This window comes from Sceloporus undulatus, chromosome 2, assembly GCF_019175285.1.
Source record: "Sceloporus undulatus isolate JIND9_A2432 ecotype Alabama chromosome 2, SceUnd_v1.1, whole genome shotgun sequence".
Classification (NCBI taxonomy): Eukaryota; Metazoa; Chordata; class Lepidosauria; order Squamata; family Phrynosomatidae; genus Sceloporus; species Sceloporus undulatus.
Genome location: NC_056523.1, coordinates 286,932,702 through 286,950,015, shown reverse-complemented (window position 1 = coordinate 286,950,015; position 17,314 = coordinate 286,932,702). Strand labels below are relative to the sequence as shown.

The 17,314-nt window shown below is 39.4% G+C and overlaps 2 protein-coding genes across 2 annotated transcripts in view; both read left to right on the top strand.

The window, feature by feature from the left end:
- The window catches only part of RASGRF2 (Ras protein specific guanine nucleotide releasing factor 2), a 147,548-nt gene extending 136,946 nt beyond the window's left edge, over positions 1–10,602 (top strand). Inside the window, exons 24-26 of the mRNA XM_042447812.1 lie at positions 4,237–4,362; positions 6,649–6,717; positions 7,980–10,602. Coding sequence (XP_042303746.1) covers positions 4,237–4,362; positions 6,649–6,717; positions 7,980–8,072 — 288 coding nt within the window. The 3' untranslated portion in view covers positions 8,073–10,602. The remainder of the gene's footprint in view (positions 1–4,236; positions 4,363–6,648; positions 6,718–7,979) is intronic.
- Positions 10,603–14,476: 3,874 nt separating this feature from the next.
- The window catches only part of CKMT2 (creatine kinase, mitochondrial 2), a 43,903-nt gene continuing 41,065 nt past the window's right edge, over positions 14,477–17,314 (top strand). Inside the window, exon 1 of the mRNA XM_042451932.1 lies at positions 14,477–14,612. The gene's annotated coding sequence lies outside the window, so the exon portion shown is untranslated. The remainder of the gene's footprint in view (positions 14,613–17,314) is intronic.

Below are 17,314 nucleotides of genomic sequence, written 5' to 3'. Positions count from 1 at the left end.
TGCTGGCCGTGAAAGCCTACAACTTCACACGGGTTTGTGACCACTTAAAAAAGAATACTGTGGTAAGACCCAGCTTAGATTTCTCAAAAGAAAAGAAAAGAAAAGAAAATCCATGACAGACTAATCTCTCTCTCTCTCTCTCTCTCTCTCTCTCTCTCTCTCTCTCTCTCTCCCCCTCCCCTCCCTACCCTTTTCATTTAAACAGAATGCAAGCTAGGCAGGTAGCTCAGGGGAAAGCTATGTATACTGTTTTCAGTCTGGCTTTTAAATAAGGATACCAATGATATTCTTCCAGACAAGCTGGTAAACTATGTCCTAGGATGATGCTACTGCTTAGTAGATTTATAGCTGGTTGACAGATCAAAACCCAAACAGTACCTACCAATGGTTTCTTCACAGTAGTATACAAAAAGATGCCTACATTACTCTGCTTTTGCATTAAAAGACATAGAGGAATCCAGTACCATCTTTGAGGTTAACTAGGAAAATAAATTTCTAGCATAAGCTTTGCACTTAATCAGATAAAAGTAGAAGTAGCATTCTGTGCATACTGGGTAGACATCATCTTAGTAACAATAGAGAGTGCATGCAGTGATTAGAGATCCTGATTAAGGAGTTAGGACACCAGTGGCTTAGGGACAAAGCATACAGCTGATAAAGAGCTGCCTCTGGACATGTTCGCACTGGGATTTAGGCAACTGCAAGGCCCGCTTCCAAAGTGGGCCACCACCATGGTCCCAAGCCAGCTGCCTCCAGGAGCCAGATTATTTCCTCTCCTTTTTGATCTTGTCCAAAGGATCAGATTGCAGCATTGGAGTGGCTTCTGGCCACTTTGGGGTGTGCATCATTTGAACACCATGTCCCCACAGCAGCCAGGAGCTGCTTTATCTGGCCTGTGTGTTTTGGGTCTTAGAGAAACAAACTAAGGGCTTTATTATAGGAACTCCATTCTAAGATAGGAAAGTTACTTAGGGTGCTAATCTTCATCTTTTCCTACTGCCTTCCACTTTACCAAGCATTATAGTTTTTTCTAGTGAGTCCTTTCTTGTCATTATATGGCCAAAATTGGGGGGAGGGGAGGGGCGTTTGGGCCTGATCTGCTATAGGACCCATCCATTGGTCTTTTTAGGTGAATAGTCCACAGTATTCTCAATTTCAAACTCTTCTCAAATGAGTTTACTTTTCCTATCAGCTTTCTTCACTGGCCAGCATTTACAACCATACGTGGAAATGAAAAATAGAATGGCATGGACAGTCCTAATTTTGGTATTTAATGATATATCTTTACACTTCAGGATCTTGTCTAGTTCCTTCATAGCTGTTATTCCAAGTCTAAGTCTTGAGCAGACGGGCCGAAAATCCATGGTGGAACTGCTCTGGCACCGTTTGCATCAGGGAGACTGCACCTGGCCGGCCCCAATCCAGGTCACCGCCACGGTTTTGAACCAGGCCAGCAAAAGGAGCAGGTTTTGTCCACTCCCTTTTGGCCCTGTTCTTTTGCCTTGGAGTGGTGTTGGGGTGGCCTCTGGCCAAGTTTGGGGCATGTGTCGTCTAAATGCCACACCCCCAACACAGCACGACAGCAGCCATTTTGGCCTATCTGTTTTGGCTTTTTTGGAAATCTTTTGATTTCCTGACTGCAGTTCGATAGCGGATTGAACCCAAGTATGGGAAATCTTGAGCTATTTTGATCTCTTCATTGTCTATTTTAAAATTATGTAGATCGTCTGTGGTCATAATTTCTGTTTTCTTGATGTTCAGTTGTAAACCTGCCTTTGCATGTTCTGCATTGGCCATCTTCATTAGTTTTTTTCATATCTTTGATTCTTTGCAATATTCTTGTTGTTATTTGAGATGTAACACATAAGAAGTTTACAGTTACTCCCACTTCATTATGGAGATTGTTGCATTAGCTTCGCTGCTGGGATAGACCTGGGATGTAACTTTATTAAGGCGGATCTTATCGCATTCACCCATCACCGGGCAGTATGCAGCTTGTATGCAAACAAGACTTCTCCAGGTTTGTCCGGCATCTTTTCAAGAATAGAGAAATCCAGTTCTTGAAAAGCTGTGAGAGAAGCCCAGGTTGCATACAGACTGCATCTCTGTGAATATTCTGTGGAGGTTCTGTGATGCAATCAATACCAATGCAAGTTTCATTCCTTTTAATGGAATTTGTATTGCAGCCTTCGTTACATGAGAGGAAAGTATGCAATAATATTTCTTTGCCCATTGTGAAAGGGTTCGCATGTTGCTTAATTATGTAATGAATAGAGTCCACAACTGATTTACTCTATGATTTCATAGCATTGCAGTGGGTATACATCAAGCACATCTGTTGAATTATTGTTTTTTTCTTGGCCATCAAGGCATATGGTGTATCAATATCCAGTTGTTGCTGCTACTTTTTCTGGACAGACTCCATAGCAACAGAAGGTGTACTTCTGCAGTATATAGAGGCATTCACACAATACATATCTTTAATTATTTAAAGTTAGCCACTCCAGAGACTCTATTTTGTGTTTCCAGATATGCCCAGGAAGGTGGTGGGAGAGTGAGAAAGGTTTCCTTCTAAAATCTCTGCACTCTCAAACTTGTATGGGAGAATATAGTTCTCCAAATAGCCTGGATCTGAACAAAATAGGGCTTTATAGGTCATCATAGCACTTTGAGATGTTCCTGGAAATGGACTGGTAACCAGCAGAGCTCTTGTAAAAAGGGAGTAAAATCTCCCTGTAACCTACCAGGCTCTGTTTTATAACCTGGCTACAGATCTTTGAAGAGCTGAAGTTTAGAAAAATTATTCAAAGGTAGTTCCACATAGAGAATGTGACAATAATACAAACAGGAAATAATTCAGTCATTGTGACCAGATCAGACAACTCCAGGAATAGGGCCAATCTGTATACTAATATTAACTGTGTAAATGCACTCCTGATCACCACCAACACCTGGGCATCCAAGCTCAGGTATGAATCCAGGAGTACAACTGAACTGTGAACCTGCATGTTCAATGAACTATAACCCCACATAGCATAGACTGAATTGCTATTCCTTGATCTGTCTTTTGATCGACTAGGGACACCTCTAATTAATTGGATTAAGCTTCATTTTTTCCACCCCCACCAAATCCATTACTGACAATAGACACCAGTTTAAAGCCAAATTTCCTCTTTGTGTTTATATATTTGACTATAAGTCAATCTCACATATAAGTTGAAGGCAGGTTTTGGAGCCAGAATTATGGATTTTGGTATGACCTGTGGATAAATCGAAGGTAAAACTTGAAGGGTCCCTTAGTGTGTGTATGTGTGCATGCAGCGAGAGGGACTCTTAAAGAATCAGCAACCAATCACCTACAACTCTTTCTGCTTCAGTGTTTCAGCATTCACTCATGAGACAGTGAGGGAGACAGAGAAGGGTGTGTTTGTGTGTGTGTGTGAGAGAGAGAGAGAGAGAGACTCTTAAAGAAGCAGCAATCAGTCACCCACGACTCTTTCTGCTTGGCTCAGGAGAGAAAGAAACTGCTCTCCCCACTGCAGGGCCAGAGAAATGTGAAAGAGCTGCCATCACATTACCCTATTGACCCATGTACGACCCAGGATTTTGGGCATACTTTTTTTTAACTTATAGATGAGTATATATAGTAGATGGAAGTAAGAAATATAGCTGTGTGTCATCAGCATATTGGCAGCACCATATGCCAAAATTCCAGGCAACTTTTCCCAGCAATTTCGGTAGTCCTGAGAGACTTCACAAGGAGGAGACTCCCAGCACAACCTATCCTCCAGAAAGGAATGGATGCATTTTAAAAATTGCCTACAAGTCCCATCCCAATCAGGTGGTCTGGAAGGATACCATGATCAATAGTTTTGAAAGTTGCTTAGAGGTCCAGCAGAACCAAAAGCAGCATATTCTCCTGTGCAGTTCCTGATGTAGGTCATCAGCCAAAGTGACCAAATAATGTATCTTTCTCATATCTCTCAGTCTAGAAAAATAACAATTTATCATTGATGCATGCTTAAATTGGTTCATGTTTAATCACAGTATTATCTTAAATTGCAATTTTATTGCATACCTGATAGGGAAATTCATTAGACACAGTGGAACATATTTCCAAGTAAACATGTACAGAATTGGGATGCATGTTATTTTAAAGGTTGAATTGTTCATTATGCTAAAACAGCCAATATACAGTAGTAAAAACCATACAGTAATCAGAACTAATGTTTCTTTTCATGCAGTTGTAATCCCCCTTCAGTGCCATATCTTGGGATGTACTTAACAGACCTGGCATTTATTGAAGAAGGAACACCAAATTTTACTGAAGAAGGCCTTGTTAATTTTTCCAAAATGAGAATGGTAATTATGCGATGGTCTTTACTTATTTATTTAATTACAAAGATTTATAATATGTTGTGTAAATGGTTGCATTTCAAAGGTATTTATTGCACAAATGAGAAAACAACTATTTGTACTTGCATCCAGGATCAGTGTTCTATCACCACCTGCTGGTTAATTCTGTAGTATCTGTAATACTATGCACATACATTTTCTGTTTTTTAAAAAGGTCAGAGAAGAGTAGCTAGCTCAACTATTTTTTACAGACTTTCGAAAAGTTATGTTTTGGACTACAACTTGCAGAATCCCAGAGTCATGCTGACTGGAGGTTTCTGGGATTTGCACTCCAAAAAGTAATTTTCCCAAGCTCTCTCTCTCTCTCTCTCTCTCTCTCTCTCTCTCTTATATATATATATATATAAATTGTGAAATATACATAATGCAGTGATGCTATGCTGTACTCTCTTAGGCAATATTACCAATCTATGAGGAGCAGGTTTATTTTCTGGAAGCAAAATTGCACAAAATGAATATGTTCTTTGGCTGCAATCCTATATGCTAGGGCTTAGAATTGTGCAGCCCTCAAATATTATTGAATTGCAACTCCCAGCGGCTCCAGCTGCCACAGTCAATGGTGAGGAATGCTGAGAGTTTCCCTCAACAACATCTGGAGAGCCATACAATTCCTACCCTGGTAATACATACTCATCTGGGAGGAAGCCTTATTACATCCAATAGCACTATCCTATTCAATTCAGTAGCACTGACTTTTGAGTAGACATGCATAAAATTGTATCAATTTTCAGTGTTGTTCATGCAGAATTATTTGAGAGGTGACTAGTTTGGGGTGGGGAGGTATACTTTTGTTGTACAGTATTAGTAATGTATCATAAAACATAGGAGGTGAATAATTTGGGCAATATGAGTGGACTGAATCTGAGTGGACTGAATCTGAATTGTTCTTCATAAAAATGATCAACATTAAGGCCACTGAAACAACGGGGCCATTCAGACTACAAAAAAACCCGGTTTTCAAAGCGATTCTTGCACATGAAGTTCATACTCACCCCGAATCTCACACAAGTGAATCTGAGGCTTGCACACCTGTTCCATGGTAAATGGCCCCTAGCACGGTGTTTTTGAAATCGGTGCAAATACCGTTTCTTTTGGAAAACCCCGGGTTCTGGGAATGAGAACTTTGGCCTCGATCATGATCGAGGCAAATTGAGGGAGGGATTTAGGTCAGAGGGTGGACAAAGGTCAAGGCATTTCCTCCCCTCATCGGAGGGGAGGGGGAGGAGGAAAGAGCCCTGGGCAGAAGGGAGCAAGGGAAGGCATTCTTTAGGAGCCTCTTTTCCCTGCATCCCCTGCCCACAGCCCTCTGTTGCTGGGCATTCCTTCCCTTGCAGGAGGAAAAAGTTCAGGTCACGAACGGAGCTCACATCAGGCAACCCCCCCCCCTTTCAAATTTAAACAATTTTTTTTTAGCAAATATGTGCATTGTTTGTATTCTAGAGGCAGATAGAGCCGGGCTTGCACTTTATATCCTTGGATCTTCTTGCTTACTGCAGAGGGGGAAGCTACAAATGTTGCAAACAATCAATGTTACATTTTAAACAATTTTTTTGAGCAAATATGCGCAGGATTTGTCTTCTTGAGCAGATACAGCAAGGGAAGCAAAGGGAAAGCTAATGTTGTTTTTGAAAGCATAAAAAAATGCATGACAATTCCATCCTTTGCCTAGAACAGGGGCAGATCTGACCCAAATGCCGACAGGTTTATAAAAAAATGACCATGTGCCTGGCTCTTTAAAAAAAGGGAGGAGGGGGAGGACACTTTCCGATGCTCTTCAAAACGTCACCATGACGATCGCTTGATTGACAGCGGCCACCTCGCCAGCAGACACAGAATGCATTCGATTTAACATTTGTAGTGGGCACTTGCTAACGGAGTGATTCGGGGGAGGGGCATCCGAATCAGCCCAGTTCCTTCCAGGTCTTTTATGCCAGTATGAATGAGGCCGTTTGTTCCAGGAAAAATATATTTTTGTTGAGTTCTGGTTGCTTGGATCCTGAGTTGCTCTCCTCCTTGCATTGGTGGGCAAGTATTTCTAAAAGTTCCCTCTTTTAAAGCCTTTGCAACATACCCAATACCAATCCCATTCATCCCCCAGCCCCAAACCAAAGGATGCTAGAGGTTACCAAATTTGGAGGAAGACAAGTTAGGATCCAAGTTTGCCTGTCTGCCTGCCTGTCTATAAATGAATTTATTAAATTAAAAAAAATCTTTATATTTGTTTGTTTAAAGATATCACATATTATCAGGGAGATACGCCAGTTCCAACAGACTTCTTATCGCATAGAACATCAACCAAAGGTACAATATTTTTATTTCTCCCTTTTTACCAATATTTTGAGTATTTGTCTCTGTTTTATTTTATAACCTTCTATATCATCCAAATTGAGTATTAGAAAGAAAGATGGGGAGGTTGTGGCATTTGTTTTTCAGATATACACAAATTATTTTAGAAAAGGTTCATGAGTCTTGGACTTTATTCCAAAGCTTGAACTCTATAAATCAGTGGTTCTCAAACTGTAGGGTGCAACTCTTGGGTGGGGGCTGATAGGGGCGCAAGACTTCTGCATCATCACTGGTCGCTCCTGGTGATTCTGTGCCATCATGCTAACCGACAGCTGGCCAGTGTAGAAAGAGGACCTGATGTGACTGGCCAATACCTTCTAGCATGTGATGCAATTGCACTAAATCTGATAGATGGAGTACTCGCACTTGGTCATAGTGATGGCACTACTGGCCCATTTTGTAGACAGACTCAATTGCACTGGCAGCTCCCCATGTACCCACTTGCATGTGTTGATGCCCTGCTTATACAAGTGGCTTGGACAGCCCAGGGTCATGAAGTAATGTTTGGCTTGGATCTCCCAGTGGTACCAGCACATAAAGTCCCTGCAGCCGGCTGTGCTTCTCATTGCCAGTAATGACAACACCTAAAGCCTGGAGCTCTTTCATTAGGTGGAGGACTTGCAGTGTGTGTAGTGGGATGATGAGAAAGCTTCCTTTTTCATGGGACTCTTGATGCACCAGCAAGTGAGCCTGGTTCACAGCATGAGCCTAGAAAAGTGCTCATTTAATTACCCATTTTCAGGCATCTAGCCCCTCAGAAGTTGGTTCCCCTGAGTTCAATGAGGAGACAGCAGGCCTTATTCCTTACTTCTGATTCAATGGGAGTTACTCGTGAAGAGTCACAGGCTTAGGTCCAGGGCTGCATGTACACATGTTGTATGCAAATATTTAGTACTGCTTTCTGTGATGGAATTTATTATTTGAGAACTCACAGAGCAGTGAGGGCATTGGAACCCTCCTTCAGGATTAGGCTGAGAAACCACTGCTATAGGTGATTTCTCCAAAACAGAAATATATATTCCCTTATGACATATTTTCACACATCTGCTTTCATAAAACATACCTGTATCTTTTCAAAACAAAGCACTCACCTGTTTGCTCTCTTATTGACAAGAAGGAATGTTGAATTATTTAGAAAGAGAACACAATTGAATTTAAGGCTATACATGCTCTTTACAATATTACAGAACAACTGTTTACTATTTTTATTCTTCCAGGTCACTCAGTACTTACTTGACAAGAGTCTCATCATAGATGAAGATACTTTGTATGAACTATCCCTAAAGATTGAACCCAGACTGCCTGCCTGAGAAATCAGTTTTGTCCTTCATTGCACAGAGAACTTTAGTGTTATGGGAAAATTATGCATGGCATGCCTCTAAACAATGCAAGGGGGAAACACTGAGAAGAATTCAAGTTCCCTTTGTCATTAAGGGTCACAGAGCCTCACAGGGATTGCTTTTCAGGCAGTGAAGAAACTGTTGGAGATGCAAGGCAAAATATCAGGGACATGGGTTGAATGCTTTCTGCTTGGTAAAGGTAACATTTCATGAGAAAAAAGACTGCGAGCTGAGAAGAACATAAGAAGCATTTATAAGAATTATACTGAACATGGCAGTAAGGGTGTACAGTGAAACATAGGGATGACCTTCCCTTATGTGCCACTAAGTGAGGTAAGCCAGCATTAAAGAGAGAAGCTTTGCCAGCCCTGACTTTGACAAAACATCTGACCCACAATGAGCATGAAAGCATCTATGTATTTTGACACAATTGCATTTGATGGTGTCCATTGTAAACAGTAGGCATTTTAGAGTAATGTTTTATTCTGTAGAGGCTATATAATATGATCTTTAACAATAGGCAACGGCATTTGCTTTCTAAATGAGTTGTTTTATGTGAAAATGTCTCCTTCATAACTTAATTTCAGTACATTGCCAATTTCCAAAATGGACAGAGGGTTGGGATACATGGAGGTGGCATATCAAAAGCTAGCTTAATACTGTAAATAGTTTTCTCATCTTCTAGGTCTGTGGTGTAGTAATCTAGGATGCAAATGCATAAACTGCCTTTCATGGTTGTGAAACATACAAGCCTAGTTGCGATTTTTAAATTTGATACTTGCATTTCATAGAAAAGATGGCACTGTAATAGATTAATTTCTTTGGTATTTTATACCTTGCTTTTTCACCATAAATGTTATTCCTGTGACCTTTGTTAAAAACTGCATGCTCGAACACAGAGCACTGCAAGATCTCCAGGGCAACTATAGGTTACCTTACATGATGGCTGGGACTCTTTCATTCACTTAAGAAAGCAAATTCAAGCAAGTATCCCAGCATGAACACTGTGTTCCATGTCCAATGAAGCCAGTGGGTACCTTCCACCCCTGCATCAGCATCAAAGCCTAGTGACCTAGTGAAATAAATAGTTCAGCTATGGTAATAGTTCTAGTTATATATGCCTTTGTTTTCTTGTTATGTTCTTACAGCTAGTTTTCAAGGTTTATACTTTGTTAAACTAATCCTTTGTGCTTAACTACTACATAGCATGACCACTACCCATTGCACTGTGATGTGCTTTCAAGTACCATTGAGCCTCACATTATGGTACACTATACTGTGACCAATCTCTCCCCCCCTCTCTCTCCATAAATAGGCATGATTCCAAAGTCAGTTTAAATGTAGTATTTGCATCCATTATGGTCTCTAATCCAAGAGAATGCATGTGAGCATTTGCTCTGGTGTGCACATGAGCTGGGATTGCCCCACTTCTTGGAATGAGTGTGCATTTTTCAGCAATTGTTAGCACAAAGGGGCTTACACATGTACCTCTCTCTGAGTTCTGTGGGACAAACTATAAACACAACCACAATTAAAGTCCCAATATATATATTTTAACGACAGTACATCAAATTAGATATTAAACTTGACATATATGCACTATCCCAAAGGTTCCAAGCATCCATTGAGGTATCAGGGCAGCCCTTATTCCAGGACTTTACTGCCTGTGCTGCTCAGTTGTTCTGCAACATTTGGATGCAGATCTTAAAGCCTTAGGTAAAAGATACAAAACAGGTGGCAATGCATAATAGAAATTCCACTATAAGGACATTTACCCTTTGTTCCTTCCCAACTCCCTTACTGAAAACACTGTGACCTTATTCAAGGTGAAAAGGACCTACTCCTTATCCCTGACGAGCGCAACACATCTCCTCCCCAGTTCTCCCTCTCTTTCTGAACTCAACAAGTAGGTAGAGCATGTTCCTTAGGGTTTCCCCAGCCATTAGGCAAACCAATAACTGAAAGGGGTTTAACATATGGGAACTCAGAAACAACTCTCAGACTGTATCTGTGATCTTGTAGGAGTTACAAATATATTTGTGCATGAAATAATTTCTCCCTCCCATAATGACTCCCTAAAAGACAAAAATCCAGAGCACAATCCCAGAAGAGAGGAGCTTTAAGTTCTATTAAATCAAATAAGAAGAATGTACTTAAATATTTGTCATTGCAATGAGGGGAACAGAAAAATATGTGTGTTGATCTGGCTTGTGGCCTTTAGTAATAGATTTTTTCTATGTGATCCCAGATTAAGTCTTTTAATATTTTAAGATATATGTGACACTTCCTATGATGTGTGAAATTTCCTACATCGCCGCCTCCTTTCCATTGTATCAAAAGTGAACCTAAACATAACCGTGAAGACACAAAGCAGATATTAGCACTGTTGAATAACTAGGCTGGAAAAGTGCCCTTACTTTTCCAATCACTATCAGCCTATTGACAAAATAGGGCTAAATATTGTTTAACCCTCTCAGGTAGACAGCTGGGCTTTTTTTTTTTTTTAAAAAAAATTATGATTTAGGCATATTTGAGCTGATATTTCTTACCAGATTAAGCTGCTAAATCCTAAAACCTGGAGGGGGGGATCTGCCTAGTTCCTGCTTTTTGTGTGTTTCTGTGCACTTTAATTATATTGTCAGCCCAGACAAGAGCTGAACAATAAACTCCATTTTTGTCTAACTGTAAATGCTAGCATTTATAAATGATATTTCCATAGTAATTTTTGCCATTTCTACTTATTAAGGGTGTATTTTTATAAATAAATGCACAAATAAATGTCTAAGAAGTCTAAAAAAATTCTAAGTTGGGGGGAAGTAAGAAAATCAAAAATCCCTAAGGCAGGTTTAAATACTTTGGGTTAATGAATGTGGTAGAGGTGAACATAAATAATGTTATTTATAGATGCTTATTTATCATTCTAGTGCAAGCTGCTTGTTCTTTTCACTAATATCCAGCAAGAAATGATGATTGCATCCTGATGCATGATAAACAGAAGCATGGGTTATTTAGACCAAATTGCTAATTTACTGCATATTTTCTTTGTGTTCAAAATACTTTTTTAAATAAAAAAAGTCATATGTCAGATATTGAACAAAGTGACACTAATGTGAGACGCAGTACATTTTTACTTGTTTCTTATTCTTTGTGTTTCACGCAAACTGGCCCATTACCACAAAAATCTATACAACATAAGAATCCTTCCATGGGCATTATTTGTGATGTATTGTGGTTGATTATTTATTGTTTGAATTTCTTGTATTTCAGTTTACAATATCAGCTTTGTATTTTGGGATGGGGCCACTTTGCTGTTCCTGGTATTGAAGGTGCATTTATCTGTATTTATTTTACATCTTTCATTAAAATATAGATTCACACGGTTACTGTGTAGTCCTTGCTGTCAATAATTGGCCTGCACCTTTTAAACTTTTAGTGAACCTGAACTAATTTATGCCACACTAGTCCAACTCATGTGTAGAAACAGTCAGAAAGACAAAAGACACAAACAGTTGGGGCACAAATTCAAAAGATACCTGCTAAGGACAAGGGATGGGTGGGGATCTTTCATCTATCAACTAGCAGACATCTATTCTCTTGCATCATCCTAAAATCAGGTTCCATGAAACCTTACTAAAAACACATCCAAAATATATGAAAATGAGCAAGATCTTTCTGCCTTTGTATATTCAGTGAATTATGGCTTCCTATAAGAAGCATATACCTGCATATGTATACTTTAAGATGTGGAAACAATGACATTTATGTAAAAATACAATATGTTCTACCAAGTGGGTGTTTGGTCCATTCTCTAGGGCAAATTGAAAGCCACAGTCATCTCTATTTTTATAGTACTTGAGCTTCAAAATAGACTTGGACTATACCCTTCAAGAAGAGGACTATTTGTAATGCAGGACACATTGCTTTACTAAATGGAAGACTAGAAAAAACTTTGGTGTAAGTCAGTAGAGCTTTTCATATCTTCTTGTCTATTGCATAAAATATATTACCAGCTAGGTAAATGGGGCTACTGGTAGGAAAACACAACCCACCATCCTTGATAATTAAAACCTTAACATTGAATAGACTTTTACAGAATACTGATGCTGGGTCCTCCCTCCCTTCTATTTTAGTTGCAGTTTTAATCAGTTAAATGTTTTAAACACCTGTTGTAATCCACCTTGATTCCATTGGGAAAAGGCGGAATAGAAATAATAACAACAACAACAATCATGCAGTAGCCAGTCTGTTACATTCCTTTTATTGTGTCCCCTTCTTTAATCTGTTTTTTTCTTCCTCACTGTTTTGTGGAATTGTCCCTGCATTTTTCCTACCTGCTTTTCCAGTGTGCACAGGTAGGTGACACACTATTCCTGAATGGTGGAAATGACTTAGCCTGAAAAACTGGCTTGGGGACTTTCTGTTCTGTTTGTATCCATTTCTAGCATCTCCTCTACTTCAGTTTCCATGACCTCAGCCACCAATACTTGGGTGACCTTTCCACCACTATTTCAGTAATAGACATTTTTTCATTTTGAATTTTTACTTCTTTCATAAATTGCTCTTTGGATATTTACAAGGGTGTGTGTGTGTAGATTTAAAATATGCAGTTACACAACTATACAGTGTACACTTACACAATGGTCAGTGGCCATCTGAATGTTGCTGTTTTCTTTTTTTCATTATATACAAAGATAGGCAGCTGAAAGTAGAACCTGTTACTGAACTGATGTCCAGTCATTGAGATTCTACTTTCAGCTGCCTATCTTTGTACATAATGAAAAAAAGAAAACAGCAATCTGTTACTGAAAAGGCAGCAATTAATATTCGAAAGCTGTACAGCAACTTACTCTTCTTACCACATTTCTGCTTCACAAAAGATATGTGCATGCATCATCTGGAGGGGCGGGGGAGCTCCCTTCTTGACTCCAAGCTATATGGCATCATAAAGGTTGAATAAAACTTTTTTAAAAAAGAAATTCACTGCTCAGTCATTGAGCGCTTTGCCTCCATCAACGTACATATAAAAGGGGGATAATATGCAACTGAGAACAGCCTACATGACATTGCAGATATCAGCCTACCTGCCATACACTTGCCATCCCTCTTCAATAGTGACTTGGGGGGAAAGAATCATGCAGTGTCCATGAAAGATGCAGAATAGGACTAATGATTTATGTGGAAAGAGAGTGGCAATATCATTTTTAAGAAAGAGAGATGAGCTGCATCCACACTGCAGAAATAATCCAGTTTGACGCCACTTTAACTGCCATGGCTCAGTGCTGTGGAATTCTGGCAACTGTAGTTTGTTGTGGCACCAGAGTTCTCTGACTAAATGTCTGACAAAACTACAGTTCCCAGAATTCCATAGCATTAAGCCATGACAGTTAAAGTGGTGTCAAACTGGATTATTTCAGCAGTGCATATGCGACCTGAGAGTGCATTGCTTCAACATACTGAGGATCAAAACCATGGAGTAGACTCATGCTGGAACACTCATACTTTCTAAAAGCATTGATATCAGGCCCATTATGAAGCAAAGTAACCTTACTAGCTGAGGTATCTAATTCTAAAATGGGTATATTCGAAAAATTTAATAAACATTTTAAAATTCTAATTCTAAAATGAGTATCATTTTTCTGCATCGAGGAAGAACCTTTTTACTGTAACGGATGTTTAATAATGGAATATTAAATGGCTGTTTAATAATGGACTGCCCTGGCCTGGAGGGTGGTTGACTCTCCTTTGCTGTTTTTTAAACAGAGGCCGGGTGCCCATCTCTCAGGGGTGCTTTAATGGTCTATTCCTCCAGGGTGAGGGTTGGATTAGATGGCCCTTGTGGCCTCTTCCAGCTCTATGATTCTATCATTCTAAGCCACTTCAGATCTTGGAAAATTTACTCTCTGGGCTGTGTATGCATGAGAGAATCTGCAGTTCCCAGATTCTGGGAGTTACAGTAAAAAAAAGCAACTTTCAGTAAGCTCTGCTCTGCTGTGATGTCTATGGCTGCATCCGCACTGCACAAATAATCCTGGTGCCACAAACAACTACCATTCCCAGAATTCCATAGCACTGAGCCAAGGCAGTTAAAGTGGTGTCAAAACGGATTATTTCTGTAGTGCGGGTGCACATTATGTGTGTTTTATTAAAGTGCCATCCAAATTGCTTGAGGATAAGAGACAGGAGGAATTTTGCCTCAAGTACCAAAAGGAAAAGGATGAGGGAAGCTTGAGACCAGTGTTAAATATCTATTTAGGAACAGATTCTTGAGGGTGCCAAACTAGGACATCCTTGTGGTGCTCTCAAGGACATGGCTGCATGACCAAAATGTTTCAAAGAGGCCAGAGAGGAATGGGATTGGCTAAGGGGAGAAACACTTCTTCCCTTTCTTCGCCCACCCGCTCTCACTTTGCTCCTCGTATGACCTATAATTTTGTCACAGCACAAACTACTTGTTCACTTTACACTTCTTGGCTCCTAGGCGTGCAGGACGTGTCTGGCTTCAGTATCAAGGTCAGTTGGGCTTGTGTCTGTTTATTTACCCTGGGCATTGACATTTAAAGGGGAGAGTTATTAAAAATGTACTCACAAATGCCACAGATTGTAGCCTTTTGGGAGACAGAGCTTCCTTATTTGCATAAGTGCTCAGAAAACTGTGACAGTGATATTTTGTCAGGCCACACTGCTTCTCCTCCAGATAGAGATACTGAAACAAATGTGTTAAATATATGAAAATAAAACTTGTCATATGCAAATAGGAGTAAACATTTCTACAGACAACCTGCTGAGCAGACAGCTTTAAAATGCCAGCGCTGTCCATAAATGTCTTGCATTAACAAGAGAGAGAATCAAATGTGGTTGCGACACCTGCTTTATTGTTAGACAATAGTATTATATGCCAAGATTCGATTGCTGCCCAGAATTTTTTCTGCCTAAATTGCCCAACACCTCTTTGAAATCAGTTCAGATTATAGTGAAGAGCATTAACTGGTGTGCCTTGTTTATGTATTTAAATAACCATTGTTGCGTAGCTTAATAAGAAACAGTACAATCCTGGAGTCGCAAGTTGTTGTCCTCAGATTTGTTCTCTCTCCTTCAAAGGCATGTTGCCGTATTTAATTTGTCCATATAGAACCATTTTCTTTACCAAGAATACCATGGCACAATCTTAAAGTTGCATTCCTAAACACACATACTTAAGAGTAAGTTGCTTTAAATACAGGAAAACATCTGAGTAACCACACATAGGATTGTTCTGGTAGAGGCTTCCCTATAGTGCTCCTTTGAGAAACGGTGACCTTGCAATTTTGCAAGCCAGGGCTCTCATCCCAACAGAGGAGCCAGATTAGCTACCGGCCACTGATAACCTTTCCAAGTATGTTTTAAGCCCAATTGGACACAAAATGCATATTCCTTTTGAAATGAATTAATTAAATGAATTGCACATTAGACCATATCCAAATAATTGGGGTAAATGGTTTTATTATCTACCATGGTTCAAAAATGTATAAACTAAGTGAAGATTTGAACTGGTTTTCGCTATGTTATGTTCCATAATTAAATGCGATCTGCTATTAACAGTGCAATGCAAATACCATCCTGTGTGCTTATAAACATAATACAATCCTATTCTTAGGCATAAATTCCTCTCATTTCAGTGGGGGTTACTTCCAGGTAAAAAGATAACAGGATTGCTGCCTAAACTACTAGTAGATTAAATAATGCACAGATTGGACCCCTACCTGAATTCCAAAAGGAATTGTTTTAAGTGCTTAAATATTTCAATTGTATCCAAGGTATAAAAATATTATGAACAAAAAAAATTTATTTGTTTTGTGACTATATGAACTTGACTTCCAGGGCGATGTTTCATTATCTTGTTTTTATCTTAAAGCAATTTTTTTAAAAAAACCAACAAAGCAGTTGATTATTATACTACAATTGAGAAAATTAAAAATTTGGGTAGATTGTTACTGTTTGTGGAATATACTGATGTGGACATTTCCCCCTAGCCACAACTGAAAATGCAGATCTGTCCATACAGTAGTTTTTTATTCAGATTTTGATGCCTTTCTGTTTAAATTATATCTGTGCAGTTTCTGAGTGGATGCATAGCATATTGCTACAGCTTAAGATGCCTTCCAAAAGTCACAAGTCACATGGTTCACATGATGTGTTTTTATTCCTGCCATGACCAGTGTAAAATCTACATCCATTTATAAAGGGCCATCTTCCTTCCTGTACCAAAACAAGCAAAGCAGTCTAATGTCTGTCTGCTCCTACATATGAAGCCAAGAAGAAAATATATGTATAAAGAAGCAGGGAACAGTTTATTTAATCTTCCTACCTCACCCATTTCTCTTTCAGCAGGATTGCTCTTAAGCACCTCTAGCTTCAGTGGTTTAACATCTGACATGCAGTTTATAAATTCACTGGGCTTAATTTGACACCATTAGAACATGCATGCCAAGAGAGCAACTGTCCCTGGAAAATGCTGCCAATATGTGAGGTGAAAACTCTAGGTCAGCTATGAAAGCCTTGGTGGAAGTAATAACAGTGAGTCTTTGCTGTTCTTAAATTGCAAATCAGAGATATCATAGCTCAGATCAAGAAGAAAGCAGATCCTCTTGGGGAGGGTGGGATTGAGATGTTTAATTGTGCTGAGTAAACAGTAAGGAAATGTCCCTTCAATGTTAAATGTTACAGTCCAGCTAAGCTAATATGAGAGGTTCATGTTACAAGGCTCAACACAAGTACCTAAAAGAGAGAGCGCGACCTGATGCTAGTGACCTCTGGTCTGGAATGAAGGCTGAAAGTGACTTTCCCTTTGTTTTAGTTTTAAAGTGGATTAACAGCACTTCCCTTGGCTGAAAATATGATGTGTCTTCCTTGCCAAGGATAGGGCTTTTAGAGAAGATATAAAATTATAGGCTGGAGTCCTGTATTAGCTTATATTTTACTAAGTATTTAACAGAATAATTTCTCCTGGCTCTACCCTCCACCCCAAACCTAATGGAAACATCATTCAGCCGTGCTCTGATCTTCCTTTCATGCATCTAATGTCTAGTAAAATAGATGGGGGTGGGGGTGAATTATTGTCGTGGCAATAGTGTCAAAATTGTGAGTAGTGATCATGCATATGAATCAGTCACCAAACTGTAACTGTTTTGTATTCTCTGTCAGTACTAGTCACTACTTTAGCACCATTGCCCCCC